At 36.5% G+C, this 25586-nt stretch overlaps 1 protein-coding gene across 3 annotated transcripts in view; it reads right to left on the bottom strand.

Moving 5' to 3' along the window:
- Sclt1 (sodium channel and clathrin linker 1) overlaps positions 1 to 25586 on the bottom strand; it is a 133667-nt gene that overhangs the window by 55763 nt on the left and 52318 nt on the right. For 2 of the 3 annotated variants that reach the window (XM_005069675.4, XM_013113044.3), the window contains 5 exons: positions 24552 to 24642; positions 19400 to 19491; positions 12256 to 12433; positions 10533 to 10631; positions 6104 to 6175 (listed from right to left, as the gene is read on the bottom strand). In XM_005069675.4, the coding sequence (XP_005069732.1) occupies positions 6104 to 6175; positions 10533 to 10631; positions 12256 to 12433; positions 19400 to 19491; positions 24552 to 24642 (532 nt within the window). The remainder of the gene's footprint in view (positions 1 to 6103; positions 6176 to 10532; positions 10632 to 12255; positions 12434 to 19399; positions 19492 to 24551; positions 24643 to 25586) is intronic. The other variant, XM_021226894.2, reaches the window with a different exon arrangement.

Below are 25586 nucleotides of genomic sequence, written 5' to 3'. Positions count from 1 at the left end.
AAATTGTGACCCAGAAATGAATACTTTGAACCCTGTTACAAATAAGGTAGGATTTTTTTGTTAAAATAGGATTCAGTTTGTAGGAAATTCATTTGTAATGTCTTATTCATATATACGATAAGGTACTTATCTATAAAAGTATTTTGTTTTTCCCATGGGGGGTGTTTTTCAGTATCACTACATGGCCCAGGCTGCCCTCAAACTTGAACTCAAGATCATTCTGTCTCTCTGCCTACTGAGTGGTAGTTTTATGATGCTAAACTGATGACTTCTTCTATGTTCATAATGACACTCATGTAACTTTAATATATATGTGTACTGGTTAGTCTTTGTCAATTTGACAAAACTAGAGTCATCTGCACAGGAGGACTCTCAACTGAGAAACTGTCTGCATTACATTGGCCTGTAGACATGTTTACGGGAACGTTTTCTTAATTAATGACCAGCAAACTGTGGGTGGTGCTACCCTGGGGCACATGGTCCTAGGCTGTATATGAAAGCAGGTGGAGCAAGTCATAAGGAACCAGTTAGCAGCATTTCCCCATGGTCTCTGCTTAATTTCCTGCTTCTAGGTTCCTCCGTTGAGCTCCTGCCTTGGCTTTCCTGGATGATGGACTATAACCTATAAGTTAAAATAAATACCTTTCTTCTCAAGTTGTTTTTTTTTTTTGTCAGTGTTTTATCACAGCAATAGAAAGTAAACTAGGACCATATGTTAATAACAAAGTTGGATCATACTTCTAGATCAAGGAAGTTGCCTATAAAGAAAAGAACAGGGGCTGGAGAGATAGCTCAGAGGTTAAGAGCATTGACTGCTCTTCCAGAGGTCCTGAGTTCAATTGCCAGCAACCACATGGTGGCTCAGAACCATTTACAATTCAATCTGGTGCCCACTTCTGGCATATAGGCAGAGAAGAAAAACTGCATACATCTATGCCCCTATATAAGCTACTATATTTCACTGACATCAAGAAATGTCCAACAGTATTTGGATAAACTGAGTTAAAAATGGGTAAAATGAAACAGAAAAGTTGAAATATTTATAATTACCATACTATCATACTAGTTCTAGTAAAATGCACTATGATAATAAAATGAACATTATACATTTGTATTAAAAGCTTTGCTCATAATCATTGATACACCTGCTTTTGGAGATAAATCAACTTTTTAAACATTTGTGAAAAATTTCTAAATCATACTTTATATAGGGTTTAGGAAATATTAAAACTGATAGCACAGAAGTCACAATCACCAGCCCCTAGTCAAACAAAATAGAGATCATTAAAAAAAAAAAGAGAGAGAGAGCCTATACCTCTTCATTTGGAGACTCAAAAATAACTATGTATTTCTTAGAACTACCTGTCTTTGCTGTATTCTACAGGTTCTCACAAGATGGACTTTCATATTTACTAGATATTCTATGGTTTCTTCAATGGTGTACTTTTTACATACATGCAGTTTTCTGTAATTTCCTTGCTACTGATTTCTAGTTTTATAGTCCCATGACTTGATAAGTAATAAGAATTACTTCAATTATTCTGTATTTTTTAAGAGTTGTCTTTTGAACTCTTGATCTATTTTAGAGAAAACCCAATTGGCTGCTGAGAAAGTTGTGCGTTCTATAGAAGTGCATTACCTAATTTAGTGTCATTCAACACTGAAGTTTCTTTACTGAATTCTAGTCAAGAAGACTTAACGTTGATATGAAAAAAGTACTGAAGGCCTCCATTATTATTCTATCAGGACCAAATCATACATTTGATATCAGTTTATGAAACTGGAAGTCCTGTCTCTTCATGTTTTTTTTTTTTTTTTTTTTTTTTTTTTGGTTTTTACGAGACAGGGTTTCTCTGTATTGTTTCGGAGGCTATCGGTCCAGCCCGGCCTCGAACTCACAGAGATCCGCCTGCCTCTGCCTCCCGAGTGCTGGGATTAAAGGCTTGCGCCACCACTGCCCGGCTCTCTTCATGTATTTTGTGGACAATTTCTTCCCTTTATTAATATGAAGTGGCCTTCTTTAGGCCAGATTTGATTCTGGTGCATCCTGCTTATTTTTTGATTCTACTCACTGGTTATATCAATTACCATTCTTTCAAGTTTTGTCTGCCTTTGCCAGTAAGGTGAGTTTCTAAAAGAAATTTATTGCTAGTATGCATTATTTAATTGGAGAATTATAACAATTTCATTTCGGGTTATTATTGATTGACTTGCTGATTCTTGTAATTTTGTTAGGTTGTTTTCTAATTGGTTTGACCATTACTATTTTCTTTGTCCTGATTCACATGATGATCTTTGGTGGTTTCCTGAGTTGGACATGGTTTTTTCCTACTTGTTTATTCCTCTTAGAAATTTCACTCTTTGCTATGTTTTCTTGAGTGAGGTTTGTCCTCCTCTGTGTACAGGTCTCCTTTTAGCATCTTCTGCAATACTGTCATGGACTGCTTTAGCTTGTCCTTGTCATGAAAGGTGTTTATTGCTATATCATTTTTAAAATGTACATTTGCTAAATACAATAAAGCTGGCTGTCAGTTACTCACTTTCAGTGTGCTTTCCTAACTTCAAGTACTCCTGATGAAATGTCTTCTCATTTACAGTATCAATTCTACATGGCCTAGAATAATCTTAAACTTCTGGTCCTCCTGCCTCACCACCAGAGTACTGGGTTTACAGATATGAACCAGCATCCAATTTACATGGTGCTCAGGGTTCCCACATATTAGGCATACACTCTACCAATTGGCTACACCCCTAGCCTCTAAAAAGGCATTTCTGATCCACCCCAGAAACATTCATATTTTTAAAAATATCTTTAACCAGACAGCAAAATATTTTCCACAGAATAAATGTGATATTAGATGTTACATATCTTTAGAAAAATCACTCGGGTATGAACGTGTTTGATATATAGCACAAAACACATTTGTTATATAATGAAATTGTCAAAATAGCTTTTACAATATAGTGAGCTTTATATACATTTGGTTTTTATACCATTGTTTTAAGGATTCTTAGTCTTAGACAGTCCTCATTCTTTTGGAAAACAACAAAAATATTTGTTTTTTATACCATTTACAATTCATTAAAGTGATCTTTGATGATGGTAAAGAAATATTTGATTTTCTTACACAAAGATGCAAGATGCTTTGATAATCTATGAAAGAGAACAAGCAAAATAAGTAACAAATTTATATGACCAATAGGCCATGCTGCATCCTACTGGTTTGACAAACTGTTCCTACTTCATTGCTACAAATGAAACTAAGTAAGCAGAGAGTAACCATTCCTAGTTGGTACATCCAGGACTTCTACATGATTATTAACATCTAGTAACATACACCACATTATCTGTAGCCTTTTAGAAGATTTAAATATTATTCTGTTGATAATTATTTACTTTAAAATATACTGTGCAAACAAAAGACCCAGGATAGCCAAAACAATCCTGTTCAACAAGGCAACATCTGGAGGCATCACTATCCCAGACTTCAAGCTCTATTACAGAGATGTAGTCCTCAAATCAGCTTGGTATTGACATAAAAATAGACAGATAGACCAATGGAATCAAATTGAAAACCCCGACATTAACCCATACATGTATGAACACATGATCTTTGACAAAGAAGCTAAAATTATACAATGGTAAAAAGAAAGCATCTTCAACAAATGGTCCTGGCATAACTGGATATTGGCATGTAGAAGACTGCAGATAGATCCATGTCTTAATCCAAATGGATCAAAGACCTCAACATAAATCCAGCCAAACTGAGCCTCTTAGAAGAAAAAGTGAGAGAAACCCTTGAATGAATTGGTACAGGAGACCACTTCCTGAACATAACTTCAGTAGCAGACACTAAGATCGACAGTTAATAAATGGGACCTCCTGATTCTGAGAAGTTTCTGTAAGGCAAAGGACACAATCAGCAAGACAAAAAGGCAACCCAGATTGGGAATAGATATTCACTAACCCCATATCTGACAGAGGGCTAATCTCCAAAATTTACAAAAAACTCAAGAAGCAAGTCTCTAAAATACCAAAGGATCCAATCAAAAAGTGGAGCAAACAACTAAATAGTGAAATTTCAATAGAGGAGTCTAAATGGCTGAGAGACACTTGAGAAAGTGTTCAACATCCCTAGCCATACGGGAAATGCAAATCAATACAACTCTGAGATACCATCTCATTCCTGTCAGAATGGCTAAAATCAAAAACTCCAAGGACAGTTTATGCTGGAGAGGATGTGGATAAAGGAGAACACTCCTCCATTGCTGGTGGGAGTGCCGACTCGTACAGCCACTTTGGAAATCAGTATGGAGATTCCTCAGGAAAAAGGGAATCAGCCTACCACAAGACCCAGAAATTCCACTCTTAGGCATATACCCAAAAGATGCGCATTCATACAACAAGGACATCTGTTCCTCTATGTTCACAGCAGCATTATTTGTAATAGCCAGAACTTGTAAGCAACCTAGATGCCCCTCAACAGAAGAGTGGATAGAGAAAATGTGGTACATTTACACAATGGAATACTATTTAGCAGAAAAAAACAATGGAACCTAAAATTTACAGGCAAATGGATGGCACTAGAAGAAACCATCCTGAGTGAGGTAACCCAGTCACAAAAGGACAAACATGGTATATATTCTCTCATATATGGATTTTAGACATAGATCTGGGGAGTGACAATCTACAATCCCATTGCCAGAGAGTCTGGGAAACGGAACTTTTATCCAATGACTGATGGAAGCAGAGGCAGACTCCCACAGCTAAACACTGAGCTGAACTCAAGGAATAGCTCAGTGACAGAGTGGGAGGACTGATGAGCAAATGGGTCAAGACTGAGCTGGTTTAACCCCCAGAAACAGCTGACCTGACAAGGGTTAGCTCTTGAATCCCAGACTGATGGCTGGGCATCTAGCATGGGACTGATCAAGACCCCCCTGAATGTGGGTGTCAGTGAGGAGGCCTACGCAATCTATGGGGCCTTGGGTAGTAGATCAGTATTTTTCCCTGGCACACAAATGGACTTTGGGTGCCCATCCCACAATGAGAGATGCACTCTCACCCTGGACTCTTGGGGGAGGGTCTAGGCCCTGCCCTGGATGAAATGACAGTCACTGGAGAACCTTTATGGAGGGCTTCACCCTCCCTGAGGATCGGGGTGGCGATTGGGTGGCCTGGACTCTTAGGGAAGTGCCTGGACCCTACCCTGAATGAAATGATAGACTCTAGATATCCCCTATGCGGAAGGAATTCGCAATAGGGTGGGAGGATGGGGGGGGATGGTGAGGGGTGCGGGAGGAGGGGAGGGAGAGGGAGCTGGGATTGACATGTGAAACAAGCTTGTTTCTAAATTAATAAAAAATAAAAATAAAATAAAATATACTGTGCAAAAACACAGTGCTAGGCAATAGGGAACACTAAGTATGATAGAGGATTCTTACTTTGGTATACTACAATCCATTTAGAGATATTTTCCTGGAAAGAGCATGGTTGTACAAATGGTCATGTGTTGAACATACACGAATGCACATTATTTATTACAATGCACTAAATATTGACAAATTTTATAACAGATTAAAAGTGATGTAAAGATTCAGAAAAGATATACGTTTGTGAATTTGCAAGTATCTTCCTACTTCCTAAATATTATTGTGTTTTGATCTTTTGGGAACAGTCATTACATTTCATCTCATTAAATCTTCAAGTTAAATTTAAATTTCCAACCTCTAGTCACACGAACATTCTTTTCCTCACCACCCCCCTTTGTTTACTCATTCTTGTTTATTTGTTTGTAGAAAGCTTTACTGTCTTTCTTCTTTCCTACTGACATACATAGGTTTTCTTCCTTTCTGGCAGCTGGTTGGTTTAGTGGCCCTGTGTTCTGCCAATGACAAATGAAATGTGATGAATCCCGCCTGTCCTACTTTACCTACCACAAGCCTAAGGCAGCATAAAACATTTCTGTAGATTTTCATTTTGTTTACTAGCACCTAGCATATGTCATGCTTAAAAATGTGTACGGAACAAACGAGTTCCCAATGACCTATATTAAAGCAAGTAATATTTGGAGGGCAATACTAACAAGGTTTTCCAACATACCATCTGAAGGGCTGAAAGTTCTTCTCTTAATTGTGAAATCAGTATTTCATACTGTTTTTTTGTGCTTTCAACCTGTGAATTAAGACATAATTTAGGTAAACAATAAAAAATGATTACTGACAAAAATTTTGAATGAATTTTATTTAAAAAACAACTTTTATGGCATAAAAGATAAACAGGTATATAATATATGAAATAGCTAGGAATTTGTCATGATCTGTGTGTAGTGAGCATGCACACAGGTGGCTGAGGTAGGGAGATTTTGTTCATTCTGCCGATAATATATAGTGAGTTCAAAGCTACCCTAAGTTACACAACAAGTTATATAGATCAGACCAGAAGACTGCACTTGTCGCATTGATTTAGTACACATAAGGTTCCAGAATCTTCAGCATTGTAAAATAAAGAATGGTCATGAGAACTGAAGATTGATGATACATTCAAAACAACAATGGCTGAAAAACATTTTGGTCTCAGGATCCTTTTATACTGTAAATACAGATCTTCTGTTTATAATGGATTCTTTTAGCTAGCATTTTATCATTATTAGAAATAAAACCAGAAAACCCTAAAAGTTTTATCATTAGGTCCCTTAAATAATTTAATCATTACCTTAGATAGAATAAGTAATTTTTAATAAAAATATATTCTCCCAGTCTAAAATTTCTGTGTATTTACTGAATATCTGGCTGGACAGGAGACAGCCAGGCTCAAAGGCGCTAGGGCACTCCACCTGCTGTCGTATGTCACACAGCCCCCAGAAGTCGCACTTTGCACATGTGAGAGAACGAGTGTGAAAAGCAACCTCTGCAGACTCTCTGGCTGCAAAATGTCAGAGAACAAGGGATAGAAAAGAAGAATCATACACTGGACATGCAGTTATTTTTTGAAGCACTTATGTTCTGTATATAGGATCTTTTTACAATGTATACTAGATACAAATGATAATAAATGAGTGCTCAAGGAAAACTTTGAACAAACATTGAGATTTTCAGAAAGAGTATAACTAGTGTGCACAGTGCATTTTGAAGAATTAGGATGTCTTCGATAATCATTTTTCATAAGATCTTCTAAGGGTTTTTTTTAAAGGACTAAGAGGATTACTGATAAGGATATAGACCAACAGGAAAGTTTTATGATCTAAAATATTTAGAAACTTTATCATATAAAAGAACCTATTCTAGTGATATAGTGCAAACTTTCCTTAGACTACATTTAGTACTGCTTGCTATATACTTTATTTGGTCAATTAATATGAGTTATCTTTTTGAAAGCCTGCCAAACAGTGTATATGGCTCAATTTCAGCTTTTACTTTGGGCTATGATTTACGTTGACATTTCAGATAAACCAAGGATTAGGACATTAAGAATCAATCTATTTTGCTTACAGATCATTAATAATATGGGCATAGTGGCTGTGGGATCATATGCAGTAGGTACTGCTCAGAATGCTTTATGCATATAATTTCATTTGTTCTTATAACAGCTCCATGAGTTATTAACCTCCATAACTGATGAGGGGATTAACTGCTATAATCTCCAGTTAAAAGGCTTGGTGTCCAGCAAGGCCCTACTGGGAGGTAATAGAACTTTAAAAACTGGGGTCTACTGGTAAATCTTCTTTTGATTTGAGGCATGCATTTGAAGGGGATCATTGGGATCTCAGCCCGGTTCTCACCTATCATTTATTTTCTGGCTATGTGATGAGTGGTTTGGCTATACCATATATCCTTATCATGACAGGCTGTCTTGCTGAAAGCCTGACAATGGCACTAGCTAATCACAGATCACAGCCACTGAAACTGGGAACCAAAACAAACCTTTCTTGTTATATTAATTCTCTTATATTTTTGTTATAGCAATGGAAAACTGACATACACAGCAACAGACAGAGAATTTAAACCATGAATGTTTCATGTAGCATAAAAATTTGAGTTCTTAAAAGTATAGTTGTATTTGCCTGTCTCCCTACATAATTTCTAGAATAAAGTGTTCTTTTCAGTGTCTTATACTGATACAACTAACATGAAGCTTTACAACACAAGTAATTTATAATGTTGCCAAACTTAGCTGAATCAAAAAGAGAATCTTCTAAGGTGTTAACACTGATTATATTACCAGGAATCTATGACCTAGAGTTCATACAGATTTTTTGACACTGGAATCTGATGAAACAAAATGCGAGGCTGAGGAAATGTACAATAGGTAGGTAGGACTCTGAAATTGATATAGAAACTAAAATGTCTCTTATCCTACTCCTCTGTATTTACCTTCCTCCCTCCTTCCTTCTTTCTAGTTTCTTGTCATGTAGCCCAGACTGGTTGTAAACACTAACCTGTGTCAGTCAATCAAGTGCTCAGATTATATGCTGAGTCACAACACCCACTTTGTCTTTATATAAATATATAAACATATTCATTACATAGACATTTTATGAATAATAAGGATAGCTGTAAATGAAATACCAATTGACTAGAAACTGATTTTCTACTTAATAAATAGACAAGGCTAATAAAATGTTCAATTTTATAACTAGAACAGAAATATATGAAAACATGCTCATTCTATCTACCATATTCAATAAAATACTTAGAGCAACTGTTAATTGTAATAAATAAGGAAATGACTGCTAACATGGACATTTTCAAGGAAAATACTTTTAGCTATAGCTGAATAATTAGAAATAAATGTACACAAATATTTACGGTGTTGTCTAAGACACAGAATATGCATAAATATATTCTTTATTTATCAAAACATTACCTGTTCTCTGAAATAACAAACAGTGAAGGAATAAAAAGATGTAGACAGTAAAGGCTCTCATTATTCTAATATTTACTTGGTGATACATATACCTTTTTGTCTCATATATACCATAGATAATTATTAAATGAAAACCCAAAGAAAAGACTAAAAATACTGTAATTTTCATTTTCTTTTGCTGGTATTTTTCCATTTCTTTTCATCATGAGAATGTACTATTTTCTGAAATAATTTTTAAAGTTCAAATATGAAAACCTGGCAACAGTGTAGAAAAAACAGGAGGTAGAGAACAAATAAAATGCTTGGCATACAGAAAGTGTTTAGTAGATGCTCTGTGCGTGAACACCTGGAACAGCAGGGGAAGGATGGGTTTAAGGAAACCAACAGGAACATGCATAAAAGGAAAGGTCTGGGTTTAAGAGAGTATGTTCAGTTAATACACAACAGACTCAGATATACACTTGGGCTGCTTACAGACAGGGAGGTAACTAGGGTTAGAGGGCAGACATGAGAGGCTCAGATGTCCACCTGGGCTACCTACAAATAAGAAGCCACACAGAGTTTAGGAGGCGGATACTATAGTTTATAAAGGTGTTTAGAATAAATATTGAGACTTTAACACTTTTTAAAAAATGAACTGAAAGGATAGGTTAACATAAACGAAACTTCAAGCAGCCTTAAAAATCAATGTACTTAATTGATCTTAAAAATGCAATTAGAATGGTAATACAGGATAAAATACTTTGTTAAAATATTTTTACAAAGATCATGAAAACAACTAATATTTATTGTTAGTCATTAAAAAAGTATGTCAAGAGTACTGAATGCTATGGTCTAAAATTGAAACATTTTCAAGCTAACATATGGAGAAGGTTCTTGCAGGAAGATAAGAATAAGAAGGTTTTGTCTGACTGTCTTAAATTTGAATTTTTACTTTCGGAATTATCTAATTTCAATTAGTAATAAAGTACAGTCACACATCATGTAACAATAGGGTTTGCTCTGAAACACTGTTTAGGTAATGTGGTCATTGTGACTATCAAAGAGTGTATGTGCATAAACCTAGGAGGTTCAGGGTTCACAGGCTATGAAATTATACAGCATGGTAATATAGAGAGTAAGGTACACATAGTGGTATTTTTTTTTACCCAAACATATTTTAGCCTGAAAGGGTACTGTAAAAATACCAGCTCTATTATAATTTCATGAGATCACTGTCATCATACATAGCTTTTCTCAACCAAAATGACCTTATAAAGCATGACTAAAGAATATTTCTAAGGGATTATATTTGAAATATATACTATTTGCTTTACAAAATGAAAACTACAATTTAGTTGTTTGAAAGAAAGTAAATATGTTAACTTCATGTTTGTAAATTATAAAAAAAAGTCACTTGAAATTTTAGTCCACTGAGGAGAAAAATATTGAGCACAGAAAATATAGGTAAGAAAAAACCCACTTGAAGTTAAAGACTATGTAGTATATTACACTATACCACAGCAGTTCAATTTAAAGGAAAGAGACAACAGTTTTTAACTACTTACATTAATAGTTTCACATAGAGTCTTCGAGAGTGAGCATACAAGGTTTTAAAGTATTTAAGCATCATTTAGTCTTAGTTAGGATTTAATTTTGTAGTCTAAGTATAACCAAAGCTCCTTACTTCTTTTCTTGCTTTTATTGCGGCATCCTGAAAAAGCTGGGAAATTGTTTTCTTCATTTTCTCTCTGTCATCTTCTTTTTGCTTCTCTTCAAGCAGAATCTTCAGAAGATAATCATGGCACGTTAAACATCACATTTCACTGGGAAGGTAATATGCTCTTTGACAGCAGAGTCTCGTTCTAGAGTTCTGGAATGGCTCCATTGGAAGATCTTGCATAAATCATAAATGATAAGGAATCTCCCAGGATTGCCCACCTTTTCCTAATTAAATCTTTGCTATTTATTCCAGCCAGAGTTTCCCAGCACTTTTCTCATCTCCACAAATCAAAGTCTCAGGGTCATTCTGAGCTTTTCTTCTTTTTATACACAAATAAAAAGAAGTAAATCTTTAAAAAAAGAGGAAGAGGGAAATTAATCTAATAACCATGGGCTGCTTCTGAAGGATTTGTTAACTTAGGACTGAAATGAGACAGGCAATGGTGTCCTGCCTTCTCTCCATTATACATACAACATTTGATAAGTATTTACACAACTGTGCTTTAGAGGGTAAAGACAAATAATTTTGTCCTGTTCTTAAACTTGCTAGCTTACTTGGTATTTAAAACAGTTTACAAGCATAATATGTCTACTGTGGGTAGTATTCTACTTTTGGTGGTACCAAGGATCAAACCAAGGGCCTCACATGTGGTAGGCAAATATTCTGCCACTGAGCTCTATCCCAAGACCTACTGCATACATTGTAACTATTCTAAGAGTGGAAAGACAGAACTTAAGTAACAGATGGGAACACTAGCTGAAAGGCATAAGCACCTCAGCATTTCTTCTTTTTTTTTTTTTTTTTTTTTTTTTTTTGGTTTTACGAGACAGGCACCTCAGCATTTCTGCAGTTTGGATTTGAAGAAATAATTCTTTTCTTTTTTGCCTCTTTCCCCCCCCTCTCTCTGTAGGACCCACTGGTCTTAAGTTCATTATCCCCCTGCTTCACCTCCCTTGAGTACTAGGATTGCAGACATGTGGTACTTCACCCAGCTTCCTTTATACTAGGTTTGTAAAAATCTAATTTATACTTTTTGCATTTTCAGTATCTCTCTTGAAAAATCTACCACTTCAAGAAAGAAACCTAAATAATGTACTTGCTTTATCCCCTGTGCATCTCCTACTGGAGTACTCTGCATATATCACACAGTTCATAAATGCTGGGACACATTAATGCTAGAATTAGTTGTATAAAAAGGAGAGTAACATTCTTAAAAAGTATCTAACTTTCTGTATTCTATAGATTATATTCATTTATAGGGAAACAGTCCAGAATATTATAGAAATCACAATGGTTAACAGGTTGAAAAAAAAAAGCATGAATTGAAGGATCCATCTAATCTTCTGAGCTACATTTAACTTTGTCAATTAAGCTTCTTCCTGATGAAGTCACTGCCCAGGTAAAAAGGAATCAACATGACTAGGAGCATCTGACTGAGCACACTCTGGTGAAGGACAGTGACTCAGGGTCTGGAGACACAAGTCTGATATTTAAGCACTATTTTTGAAAAATGATTAACATGTTAGCTTATGCTATTACTCTTACCATCTAAAATATAGCATAATTATTTGATAAGGGGAAATGCAGTACTTTGTTTCCAAGCATTCACTCTGTAGCTGATGATCCTGTCATTGCTAAGGCACGTGAGGATCTTATTCTTTATAAACATGTTTGCTTGTTTGGTTACCTGATTCTTTTCAAGGTTAGCTTCTTCTAAGAGTTGCATGCTATCTCTGGCTCTTGAAATAGCTTCATATTTCTCGTTTTCTGATGCATTGCACTTTGCTTGAAGTTCTTTGATTTGCTTTTCCAAATGTGATTTCCCTGTTCTTAGTACATTGGCTTCTTCAATTGCTATACACAATCTAGAAATTAATAACCACAATATGAAAGTTAAATATTTTAAAGGGAAGAAATGACACATGAGGTTTACTAAACATCACCATAAGGTGGTATTATGCTTGTTACTTTTACATGTATTTCTCATTTAAACCTTGCTAAAGCTCTATAAAAGTAGATTTTACAATCTCCACTTCAAAGAAAACTATACCCAGAGAGCTTCAGCTTTTGATTAAGAATAATAAGAGCGGTACATCTGAGACTGAGATAAGATATTTTGACTCTAATTGTATGATGACTCCCATTTTTTTTGGTGTCTTTTATTTTGTGAAGATTTCATAGATGTATACAATGTATCTTGGTCATGTGGATCCTCCAATGCCTCTCTCCAGCTCCACCTCTCCTCCCTCAACATGTTCTTCAGCTACTCCCTAATTTCATGTCTACTTGTTTTCCCCTCCCACTAAGCGCAGTTTCTACTACCAACATGGGAATGTGTGAGAGATCATTTATTGGGATGTTGCAAACCTACCCATGACTGTTCCCAAAAGAACAGTTAATCAGCCGAGCAATGGTGGTGGACGCCTTTAATCCCAGCACTTGGGAGACAGAGGCACGCCAGGCCATCTCTGTGAGTTTGAGACCAGCCTGGTCTACAAGAGCTACCTACACAGGGCAATCCTGTCCCAAAAATCACAAATAAATAAATAAATAAATAAATAAATAAATAAATAAAGGTTAACATCCCTCTATCAGCAGCCATCAAATGCCATTAGTTTCCCTGTTGTGGGAACTCATTCAGCCAATAGACTTTGAGGTACTGGTCCCTTCAGGGCAGAGTACCAGGTTCTACAAGTGGTAGTCAAGGAAGGTAATGGCAGCATCCAGCACCTAAGGGCAGAAGACCTCTACTTTCCTTTGTCATTTGTGAATGATTATCCAAAAAATGTCTGACTTCTCTTTATCCGGGCCTTTGTGGACTTTATTACAATCGTCCATTACACTCCTCAGCTAAGGATGAGACACTAAGAATCCTTCCCTGTTCCATGCTAGAGTTTTAAAGTAGCTTGAGATCAAGCTTGAGTAGGTTCAGGCAGGCAACCATAGTAGCTGTGAGTTCTTGTCATATCTAGAAGGTAATCGTTTATGGCACACTTCCTCATCCTCTGGCACTTATATTCTTCCTGTTCTATTTTCTGTGACATTATCTAAGCCTGGGAGTAGGGGTAGGGAGGGATGTATATACACTTGTTCTACATACTGCTGAGAATTCTGAGACTAACTACCTATTCTCAGAACTTTGAAGAGTTGTGAGTTTGGGCAGTAACCACTGCCGTCTGTAGTAAGAAGCTTTTCTTACCAAGGTGAGAGCAGCACAAACCTGCTGGTATGTTTCTATACTTACCAGATTACAATCTTGTATTTGACTTATAGCTATAAATACAATGTGAATTCATAGGCTGTACATATTTAATCTTTCATAGGTTATTAATGACAACTTCCAAGCCCCTCAATGGAACATTATAGATCTAGACAGTACAATACAAAATTATAATATTCTAGTATAAACGTTTGTAGTAAAATAGTAGTTTAAGACAGAGCTATAGAATATATTTTAAAAAGAAGCTTGGTTCTTCAAAGATAATTTAGAAAGTTATTGCTCAAAAAAAAAAACTCGAGGGAAATTATCTATATTTTCTCAAGTATTTTTTCCCCTCATGAAACTACTTATATCTTTCTTAACATGTAATTTTATTCAACTTCATTATCTTTTTATTTTCTGCCTTAAAATGGAAAGAAAATATGATTCTAAAACTAACAATGGCTACGCTTCCTTGGGGGAAAGGTAAAGGCAGTAAAAAACTTCCTTGTATATGAAAAAGATGCCTCATAGTTCCCTGAATTAATCAATATGTGCTTTATATTCTGTACCTTATGATTTTATTAGCTGAAGTTCATGTTTTGGACAGCATATGCTGTATCCAAGGCTGGCCTTGAACTCATGACCTCTTGTGTTAGTTAGGTCTTCTGTACACCTCTTCCTGACAGGGATCTGTATCTGACTTCCTGAAAAAGCATCAGTATTTTCCACCACCAACCAAACACCCCAGGACGTCATCAGACAGCACCTGAAACCTGCCCAATGCTCTCACCACTGCATTCATAAAATGCCTTCACTTATGATTTTCTTTTGTTTTATAACTACAGAGGTTTATGTAAACACTTACATTTTGGAAGATGTTATCTAGAGTAATCTGAATGTGTTCCCAGGCCATGGCCACTCATGTTTAGCTCAGAACAGACTCTCTCTTATTTCTGTAGATATGAGAGCTGTGATTTAGGTCAGCAGTTAAAGTGTTCAGTTCACAAGAAAATGCTGTTTCATTGGTAAGATGTTTAAGGTTTTATTCCCCAGAGAATATTTAGACAGTTATTATGTGATTTGAAGAGCCCAACTATCCACTGTCGATCATTATTTTTTTGTTCTCCATTTCAGATCTTTGGTGTGCTAGTGATATGTTACACCTGCTGTACCTGGCCTTTGTTCTTCCCTTATGTGGATAATGCTGGACTTTATTGGAGCCCTATGCTCCCAGGAAGACAGAGACCTCCATAATTATTCTAAAAACGGCTTTTTTTCTTTCTAGAAAAGGGCAAACCCTGTATTCACATATGCTAAGATCCTGTCTGATGTCTCCCGTAAGACCCATTCCTCATTTGTTTATCTGCCTGTGTGAAATCTCTTCCTAATTTTTAAAAAGAATTTCCCATTATGAACACCCTCACTACTGCAAAGTCTGATTTGTCTGGTCTTTTACAGTACTAAAGAGTCCTTAAACTACCCAATCAAACCTTGGATAAAAAACAATTACAACTTCATTTTTATTTTTTACGTTATATATCTATGAGTATATCTGTGTGTGGTTATGTGTTGTGTGTATGGGTAACCACAACAGCTAGAAGATGGCATTCAATCTCCTGGAGCTGGAGTTACAGGTGTTTCTGAGCTGTCCAATGTGGGTGCTGGGACTAAATTTGGATCCTCTGTAAGAGAAACAAGAGCTCTTAACTGCTTAGTCACCCCTCCAGCCTCAAACAGAAAATTTTATGTTTAGATCACTTTCACATTACTTCTCTTAAAGACAACATGTTCTCTTTTTTTCTAAGTGTGTACAATGAGTATTCAATTCAGTTGAACAAATGGTTTCACCTGTGAACACAGAAGTTGCTTTAAAGATACTGTTAAATTTTTTTCTTCAGGGTAGAGATGGCTCAGTGATTAAGAGCACTGGCTACTCTTGAAGAGAACTGGGTTTGATTTCCAGAACCTATGTAGTGACTCAAAACTGTCTGTAAACTCAGGTCCAAGGAGAGCCCACACTCTCTCTGGCCTCTGTGGGCACCAAGCAGGAAAGCAGTGCACAGACACACATGTAGGCATAACACACATACATACAAAGTTTTTTCTCCAAATAATGCATGGAAATTATACCCAGTCTCCCTGGGATTTATTTTAATTTTTTCATAGATATCTCAGCCTTATCCCTACTCTGTAGGTATAGTAATGAGTTCCAAAACACCTTACACATACTTCCTGAAGCCATCTAAAACACAATTATCAAAGTCAAAACTTCTTACCATTTCTCTTTTTCTCTCTTTCCAATATAATCATTATTGATTCCTTTAGGTACCATATTCATTTTCTTTTGCCAGTTTAGATATTCTAAATCTTAAATGGCAAAATTCTTAGCATAGACAGTGTGCTTATAGTTAGGAGGGGCAAACAATTATTGTCAATTTCATTATCATGAATATGTATGTGAACAATAAAATTTTAATAAACAAAATTACTCATTTTACAAGTAAAATCATTAAAGTTCTTAGAACACACATACACACACATACACACTCATATTTAGATCTCACACCAATTTTAACTTGGGTCACTAAAATCTTTAAAGCAGTGTTATAGAAAAATATGAACTATCAGGGTCTGGGAAGATGACTCCATCAGTAAAAGTATTTTCTATACAATCATGAGGACCTGTGTTTGATCCATAGTATCTACATAAAAGAGTCAGGTGTGGCAGTGTGGTCTTGGAATTTTAGTGCTATAAAGGCAAGGATAGAAGGAACCCTGGTGTTTATCAGGTAGCCAGGGTAGGACACATGGGAGCTCCAGGTTTTCTATAGGAGACTCTGGCTCAAAACATAAGGTAGAGAACAACACAGGAAGACACCTGATGTTGAACTCTGACCTCCACAAATATGTGCTCATGTGTATATTCACCTACATAAACAAGTATAAAATATCAGAAACATTAGTATATATCATTAATTTACTAAAATCAATTTTCATGATTTAATAGCTCACGTATTAGGGTATACCACTAACCCAAGAATACTCAATGGATATCTAAAATAAGACATCATTTTAGAACTGGTAGCATGTTAAAAAACTACTTCTGAGTTTTCAAAAGGAAAAATATATATTCTCCCTACCTAATAAGGTGTTTTGTTTTGTTTGGTTAGTTGTTTTTTTTTTTTTTCTTAGACAGGGTTTCCCTATGTAGCTTTGGATTGGAGCCTGGAACTCACTCTGTAGACCAGGCTGGCCTCTGCCTCCTGAGTGCTGGAATTAAAGGTATATTCTACCACTGCCCGGCCCTACTTAAAGTATACAACCTAATTTTCAAGCTATGATGCTCAAGTGGCACAAAGAACAGGAACTAAGTGAAAAGAACCAGGACCATTTTGATACACTGTTGTTCTACAGTTCAATAGTCTACAGAACAAGAGGGCATTGAGTTTGAAATCCGTGGGGACCTTTTGGTGGTTACAATAGTAAAAAGAACTGCTAGAATTTAGAGGTTGGTGCCTGAGATACTAGGTATCTCATAATCGTTGGCACAGTCTCAAAGTATTAAAAAAAAAGTATCCCACAAAAGGTGAATGGTATTGTTTTTTTTTTTAACTCTTATACTCTTTGGGGGCCTACCACCAGGATCCCAAATAAATACACTGTGTCTTATTATTATTTATAAATGTTTGCCTTGGGTTGGCTTGCTTTTAGTCAGCTTTTCTTAAATTATCCCATATTTTACCTCCGAACTTTTACCTGTGTTTACTTCGTATTCTATGGCTTGCTGTGTAGCTGGGTAGCTGACTCCTGTATTTTTCTCCCTCTCCCTTTATTGCTCCTCCATCCTCTCTTCTCAGATATCTCTTCTTTTTATTCTCTCTGTCTGCCAGTCCCGCCCATCCTTTTTCCTGCCAATCTATTGGCCGTTCAGCTCTTTATTAGACCAATTACGTGTTTTAGTCAGGCAAAGTCACACAGCTTCACAGAGTTAAACAAATGCAACATAAAAGAATGGAACACATCTATGCATCACTAAACAAATATTTCACAACATAAACAAGTGGAACCCATGTTAAAATAATATTCCACAACAGTACTGTCAAAAATACTACGCCATTTTCTTTTTTTTCATATATTTTTTATTTAACTTTTTACGCATGTCACTTACTACACCATTTTCTAATGGCCATGAAGGAGAGATCAGTGATTGCAAAATGGATGAGAAGGGCAACTGGAGATTAGAGTTCCCAAGACTGGGAATTCTGAAAAGACTGGTACACTGGTGGCTTGACTTTTAAGGAACAATGAAATTAAGGATCAATCTGCAACCTACAGAGCTTTCCTGGCACATTAAACCTAAGAAGCAAGAATAATCTGCAACATTCAGCTCTTAGAGATAATCATTCTTGCAGGGTTTATGGCCTAAGAACATTATGGAATAGTTAAAAGCTGACATTTTCAATGCCTTCTGTTCCAATGCTTCTTTAGACCTTAAATGTATTATTTGTTAAAACACAAAATTATGGAGGATTTGGGGAAGTTTCAAATTTAGATATTTTAAACCTTTTTTTTGGAAGGGCTTTCTGAAGCAGAAATATTATTCTGTTTCTATAAATAGCTAGAAATACTTCAAAATCTGTAACCTTACATCAAGAAGACTGAAAATAAAGATGTCTGTAGTGCTATAGTATTATAACAGAGGTCATAATGGACATCAGGTTAGGAGACAAAGTATTTCTCTTCACAAAGTCAAGCCCCTGGTGCCAGGAGAAAAGCTTATTATCTTCTTTCGAAGGCACCTACAGCTAAATCTACACATTCCTACCTTCTAGATTTAATTTCAACTTGTCTAAGTTGCAGTACTGTTAGGTAAGGCAGAGATAAGACTGGGGATTTCCCCCAGGTTTGGACATATTATTACATACACACATACACACATACATATCTTCCCATTTATATATATTTTTTTCTTAATGTGGCTAAGTGCTCAGACAGAGTCAGATTTTATAGATGGCGGCTCTAGCAACCATACTAACCCAAATGCTATATTAACCAAGAGTTTATTTCTTTTCAAAAAAGTATTAGACTAAATTTGGTACAACTGTTTGTTCTCTTCCAAAATTGTTACATGAGTCAATGCTTGAGTGTCTAGACTTTAGATGCATTATATAAATGATTTTTTTCAATTTTTTTAAAGACAGGGTTTCTCTGTATAGCTTTGGGGTCTATCCTGGAACTTGTTCTATAGACCAGGCTAGCCTTAAACTCAGAGAGATCTGCCTGCTTCTGCCTCCTGAGTGCTTTTGTTTTTTTCTTTTTGACAGTCTCTCTATACAGGAGCTATTCTGGGACTCACTATGTACACCAAGCTATCCTCAAATTAACAGAGATCCTCTTGCCTCTAACTTTGAGTGCTAGGATTAAGATATGAACCACCATGACCAACTAAATGATTTTTGATTGTACGTTCAAAGTATAATAATAATATAGCTTTAAAAATAAGACTTAGATTTTAAGCCCATGGTTTTTGCTCTGATTTAGTATTTATAAAATACCTATTCCAATAAATAATTGAAACTCTACTGTGTGGCACACATATGAAGCATAGAGACATGGTCAGAAGCATTACCTTGACTCTAACTGTTTTATACTTGACTGTAACTGCTGTACTCGTCTATCCGACGCTTCCTCTTTTCCCTGGGCAGACATAATATCTTCCTCCTAGGAAGTAAAGAACCCCAAGCTTACTTGAAGCATCTCAATGTATAATACACATGCACCATTTTACAGTACGATGAATGCAGAGGACTACAAAGTTATGTTACTAGAATTCTAATATGTAAAGATATATTCGGTTAAGTAAACACATATAGTAAAGGGTTTGGGGGCAAACTTCATCACTGCCATATTAGACAATCAAAAGAGTTACTTCAATGTTTCACAATGTTTTCACTGCACATCCAGCAAAACAAGGCAAAGGTTCCTATGTGGCCACTCTGCTGTTAAAATATACTCTTAACTATTTCCCATGATCTATTAAGCAATACAGAGCATTTCCTGACAGAGTGATGCTTTGCACTATCAACAGGTTTTATTTATGTCATTTTTCTAGAAAAGCTTCTTGCCCATCATCACTTGCATTCCTTTACAGTAAACACTTTAAATGCTATCATTTTAATTTATTCATGGTTCTTAACAGTATCTTTGAAAAGGTTTTTTTCTCAGCCAGGATACTCCTAGTAGCATGCTTAGTCAGGAACTCACTGTATATACCAGGCAGACCTTCAGTTTGGGGAAATCTTCCTGCATCTTTTTTCCAATTGATGGGATTACAGGTGTGCTCTACTATGTCTGGTTTAATGGAATCTTATAAATTTTTTTCAGCAGTATTTAGACATACAATTTTGGATTTACCACTTGTTGTGGGTTATTTCCTATATCTGAGTTGTTACCTAGTACCATTTCCTTTGGCCTCACAAACATCTCAGGGGGAAATAGCAGCAGCAGACATGGAGGTACATGTCTGTAATCCCAGCCTTTGGAGTTTCCAGATGGAGCATCAGGAACTCAGACTCCAGTGAGACATTGTGAGCAGCCTGAACACAGCTTGAGCTTCAGGAGATCCTACCTCAAGAAACGGAACCCATCAGCCAATAAATAAACTTCCTTCTGAATGTTCTGAATCCAGGTCTTCTGGGCAGAAATTCTGTTCATTTATTTGGAATGTTCTGCTTTCATTTTTCAAAAACAGCTGTACTGGATCTACAGCCCATTGAGAGGTGTTCTCTTACAGCACTTCCCCACATTGAGAGGTGTTCTCTTATAGCACTTCCACACATTGGAAATGCCTTCTTTGTGCTGTCACAGATTCTCATGGAGAACAAAGCCATGATTCTTACCATCCCTCCTCTGTCCAGGTCACCTGTTTCTGCTTTCAATGTCTCTTCTTTAAGACTCTATCAATGTCATCATAATTCCATAGAGATGCCTTTGTTTGTTTGTCCTCTTTAGGGGTCATTAATATTCCTGCTAATGTTTTCTCCTAACTTCAGGTTGTTTTCTGCCCTGCTCCCTTTTTTCTGAAACTCTAATTGCACCTATATTGGAATGGTTCATACTAACCCACAAACAGATATTTGAAACTGGTTTTTGGATAATGAAATTTCTAATGTTCTCTGCTGAACCTCATTGTTTATCCTGACTTTTTGAATCTATTTTTGAACCTATCTAGTGAACTTCTTCCCCAATTACTATAAAAGCTCTAGAATTTTTATTTTAAAATTGATTTCTTGCTCTCAATCAAAATTCTCCAGCATTTCTTTTATTTAGACTTTATTTTACTCTAGTTTAAGAAAATAAAAGAAAACAATTCCTTGAGCAGTCTTCTTTTTTGAGAAGGGTTTTATATAGTAGCACAGACTGGTCTTAAACTCACTATGTAGCCAAGAATGATCCTGAACTCCCTATCTTCCTGCCTCTACGTCCCAAGTGCTGGGATTATAGGTGTGCACTGCTACGTTGCACTGAATTTTTTTTTTTGGTAGTGCTGTGTGGAGATTGGAGACTGACTCTAGAGGTTGCTCATTGTATTAGTTACCTTTCTTGGTGCCGTGATTAAAATCCGTGACAAAAATAATTCAAGAAAGGAAGGAAGGGTTTGTTTCAGCTTTTGTTTGTGGTTCTAAGCCCTTCATAGCAAGGACATATGGAGTCAAGAACATGAAGTAGTCATACTTCATCCTTAGTCAATAAGCAGAGAGAAATAAATTCCGGTGTTCAGCTCACGTTCTCCTCCTTATTCAGTACTGGGTTTTAGCCCATGGGATAATGCTGTCAACATTTACAGGGGGTCTTCTCCTCTCTATTAACCCAATCTAGAAATTCCCTTTTACATGAGATTCTACATCCCATCATGTTGAGAACATCGACCATTATACCCAATGCTAGGCAAACAAAAGATCACTGACATCTTAAATGTAAAGATCTCAACATAAATCCAGCCACACTGAAACTTTTAGAAGAGAAAGTGGGAGACACTCTTCAAACGAGTTGGTACAGGAGACCACTTCCTAAACATAACACCAGTGGCACAGGCACTGAGATCGACAATTAACAAATGGGACCTTCTGAAACTAAAAAGCTTCTGTAAGGCAAAGGACACAGTCAAAAAGACAAAAAGGCAGGTCACAGAATGGGAAAAGATATTCACTAACCCTACATCTGACAGAGGGCTAATCTCCAAAATTTACAAAGAACTCAAGAAACAAGTCTCCAAAACACCAAAGGATCCAATTAAAAGGTGGGGTACAGAGCTAAATAGAGAATTCTCAGTAGAGGAGGCTAAAATGGCCAAGAGACACTTAAGAAAGTGCTCAACATCCTTAGCCATCAGGGAAATGCAAATCAAAACAACTCTGAGATACCATCTCACTCCTGTCAGAATGGCTAAAATCAAAAACACCGAAGACAATTTATGCTGGAGAGGATGTGGAGAGAGAGGGACACTCCTCCACTGCTGGTGGGAGTGCCGACTCGTACAGCCTCTTTGGAAATCAGTATGGAGATTCCTCAGGAAAATGGGAATTAATCTACCACAAGACCCAGCAATTCCACTCTTAGGCATATATCCAAATGAGGCAAGTTCATACAACAAGGGCATCTGCTCCACTATGTTCATAGCAGCATTATTTGTAATAGCCAGAACCTGGAAGCAACCTAGATGCCCCTCAACTGAAGAGTGGATAGAGAAAATGTGGCACATTTACACAATGGAGTATTACTCAGCAGAAAAAAACAATGGAATCTTGAAATTGGCAGGGAAATGGATAGCACTGGAAGAAACCATCCTGAGTGAGGTAACCCAGTAGCAAAAAGACAAACATGGTATGTACTCACTCATATATGGATTTTAGACATGGATCAGGATAGTGCCAGTTTGCACTTCCACTGATAGAGAGTCTGGGAAACAGGAAAGAACTTAAAAGATATGCATATATGCATAGTACCCAAGAGAAGAGGATGGAGACAAGATCCCCTGAATGGATGGGGAACACCGCGAGGAGTGGGGGGGAGTGGGACCTGGGAAGAAGAGAGGGGGTGAAAAGGAAGAGAGTTGGTCATGGGGGAACAGGCAGTTGAGGGGGTGGGGGTAGAATAGGGGGAAGAGGGAATCATAGGATCGAATACAGATCAGGCACCAGAGCGACCTCGAGTGATCTAAAGGGATAACACCAATTGGCAAGCTAAGCAATAGTGGAGAGACCACCTCGAATGCCCATTCCTGATAATGAACTTGATGTCTATAACCATCCGGGAGCCTTCATCCTGTGACTGATGGAAGCAGAGGCAAACACACAATTAATCCCTGAACTGAACCCAAGGAACCCAGTGACAGAGAGAGAGGAGTGATGAGCAAATTGGCAAAGAATGGGAGGGTGGGAGGAAAGGGGAGTGCGGGAGGAGGGGAGGGAGAGGGAACTGGGATTGACATGTAAAACAAACTATTTAAAATAAAAAAAATTGAAAAAAAAAACCCAAAAAATGTAAATATAACCATCAATTCCAAATGTTCTGTCTTCAAAATTTAACAATCAGGTCCACTGAGAGAAAGCTTTTATTGGTAGCATATCCTCTATTCCCCCTAATCCTTGCCCTTAAAGAAAAGATTATACTTTTCTGTCTAGTAATTTTGGTTGAAAACTGGCTACTCTCAACAACATATTTTGCTTATCATGTGATCTCTGAAATTTGTTCCATGGTACACAGCAGCTAGTATCTATGACTAGCTCTTGCTGATTTTCATTCTGTTTTTATATAGGCAGGTCCTATAGAGTGTCCCCAACCTATGCAATGTGAGGGACAATCTAGATGGGGCAGAGGTAAGGTTCACTTTCTCTGTGATTTCCTTGTTACTAGAAGTATATATCCTGTAATTTCCAACTTTGGAGTTTGTTCTCTTATACCTTAAATAATAAGATAATTTTCCAAGGCTCAATTTACACATATTTCTAGGATGTATTTAACCATTGCCTTTCTACCTGACTAGAATGACCTTGAGGTGTTTCAGTCTGCTCTCAACTCTCTGTATGTGAAACCTGGCTATCAGGGTTAGGATTAGTAAGACTACGAACTGAGAGGAATGGTTACTTTTCCTTTCGGTCCTCTTGTGGCAGCATGTCCTTTTAAAATGGCCAATGGCTTTTGTAGGCCTAAACTTTGGTTCTGAGTGCTTATGCCATTATAAAGCTATTTTCTGAAGCCATAGGTGTAGGAAGTGTAATGGAAGAACCACCAGGTCAGAAATCCAAAACCTAGGAATTCTTGCTTCTTTTGTTTCTACTTTAGAATGTTTTCCATACCTGAAAAACATTTATTTGTGGGAGAGCTCTTATACCTCTCTATACTACTCTATCACTATAGGAAATCTATAATCAACTTTTAAAAACTCAGGAAATAAAGCTTAGATAGTAATAGAGATTGTAACTATGAGAAGTAGAATTTTTAATAATAATATCCATCTAAATCTAAAGCCTGACATTTCTTCAATATCTTTCTAAAAGTCCCCTATAACTTATGGAAAGAATTATCCTGTTATGACAATAAAAACTTAAATAAGCAATATAAACTATGGTATTATATGTTTGTTTTCCATTTTCATAGAAGTTAAGCAAAACATGGCTGTAAACTGTCTTTTAATGATCTGTTTATACTACGATGTTTTAATTCACTATGCTAAAGTCAATGGAAATAGAGTCTTCACTAAATTATTGCCAATGTTATACCTTCTTAAGCATCTGTTCTTGAAGACCTTCAGTCACTTTAGTTAACTCTTCCACTTTCGTTACTGCAACTCTCAGATCTAACTTGGCTTTCCTGAGAAAGAAAGTAAATTCATGTGTTATGTTAGAAATCATAAAGAATGGAAAGTTCAAAATCTAACTGTAGTAAAATCATTACAAATGTTTACATAACTAAATATGCATCCCATAGGTAAATTCTGAACGATTTCCTTATTGCTAATAAAACACATGTAAAAGTTAGTAGGAAAAATATAGCTAATTATAGAGGGGTATAAAGAGGATTACTTTATTTGGACAAATTACATTTAATGTACAAACAATCATGTGAATTTAATGAAGAAAAATTTGATCATCTTTAAACAAGAATTTCAGTATAGTAAGAATTTAACTATGCTTATACTTTCTTCAATATACCTAATTAGAAAAATACTGCTGATTGGCCTCTGGGAGAATGAACTTAAAGCTTGCATGTCTATCAGTTCCTGGAACAGTGATTATAAAACTGGGTAAAATCTACATACCCATAGTAACTTGGTTTTCTTACCTTCAGAAATATTATAATGTTGCCTTTTCTATTTGTTTTATGGTTTGCTGAACAAGTGAAAGTAAGGAACATTAAAGAGCCCAGTAAACTTGAAAGCATCTGTTGGGAGAATCTCAGCATACTGAGCACTGCGCTAAGAAACAATGGCACACTAAAATTCACAGGCAAATGGATAGAACTAGAAAAAAATCATCCTAAGTGGGATAACCCCAAACCAGAAAGACAAAAATAGTATGTACTCACTCATAAGTGGATACCAGACATAAAGCAAAGGATACCCAGTCTACAATCCACAATCGCAGAGAAGCTTGAACCCTCTTCTAGAAATAGATGGAAGCAGATGCAGAAATCCACAACTAACCAATGGGGTAAGCTCCTGGAGTACAATCAAAGTGAGGGCGGAGCAAAGATATGAACAAAGGAGTCAAGACCATGATGGGGAAACCCACAGAATCAGCTGGTTTGAGCTAGGA

This window comes from Mesocricetus auratus, unplaced genomic scaffold (assembly GCF_017639785.1).
Source record: "Mesocricetus auratus isolate SY011 unplaced genomic scaffold, BCM_Maur_2.0 Super-Scaffold_100011, whole genome shotgun sequence".
NCBI classification, from domain to species: Eukaryota; Metazoa; Chordata; class Mammalia; order Rodentia; family Cricetidae; genus Mesocricetus; species Mesocricetus auratus.
Note: the sequence above shows the minus strand (reverse complement) of the source record. Positions and strands in the feature narration are given on the sequence as shown.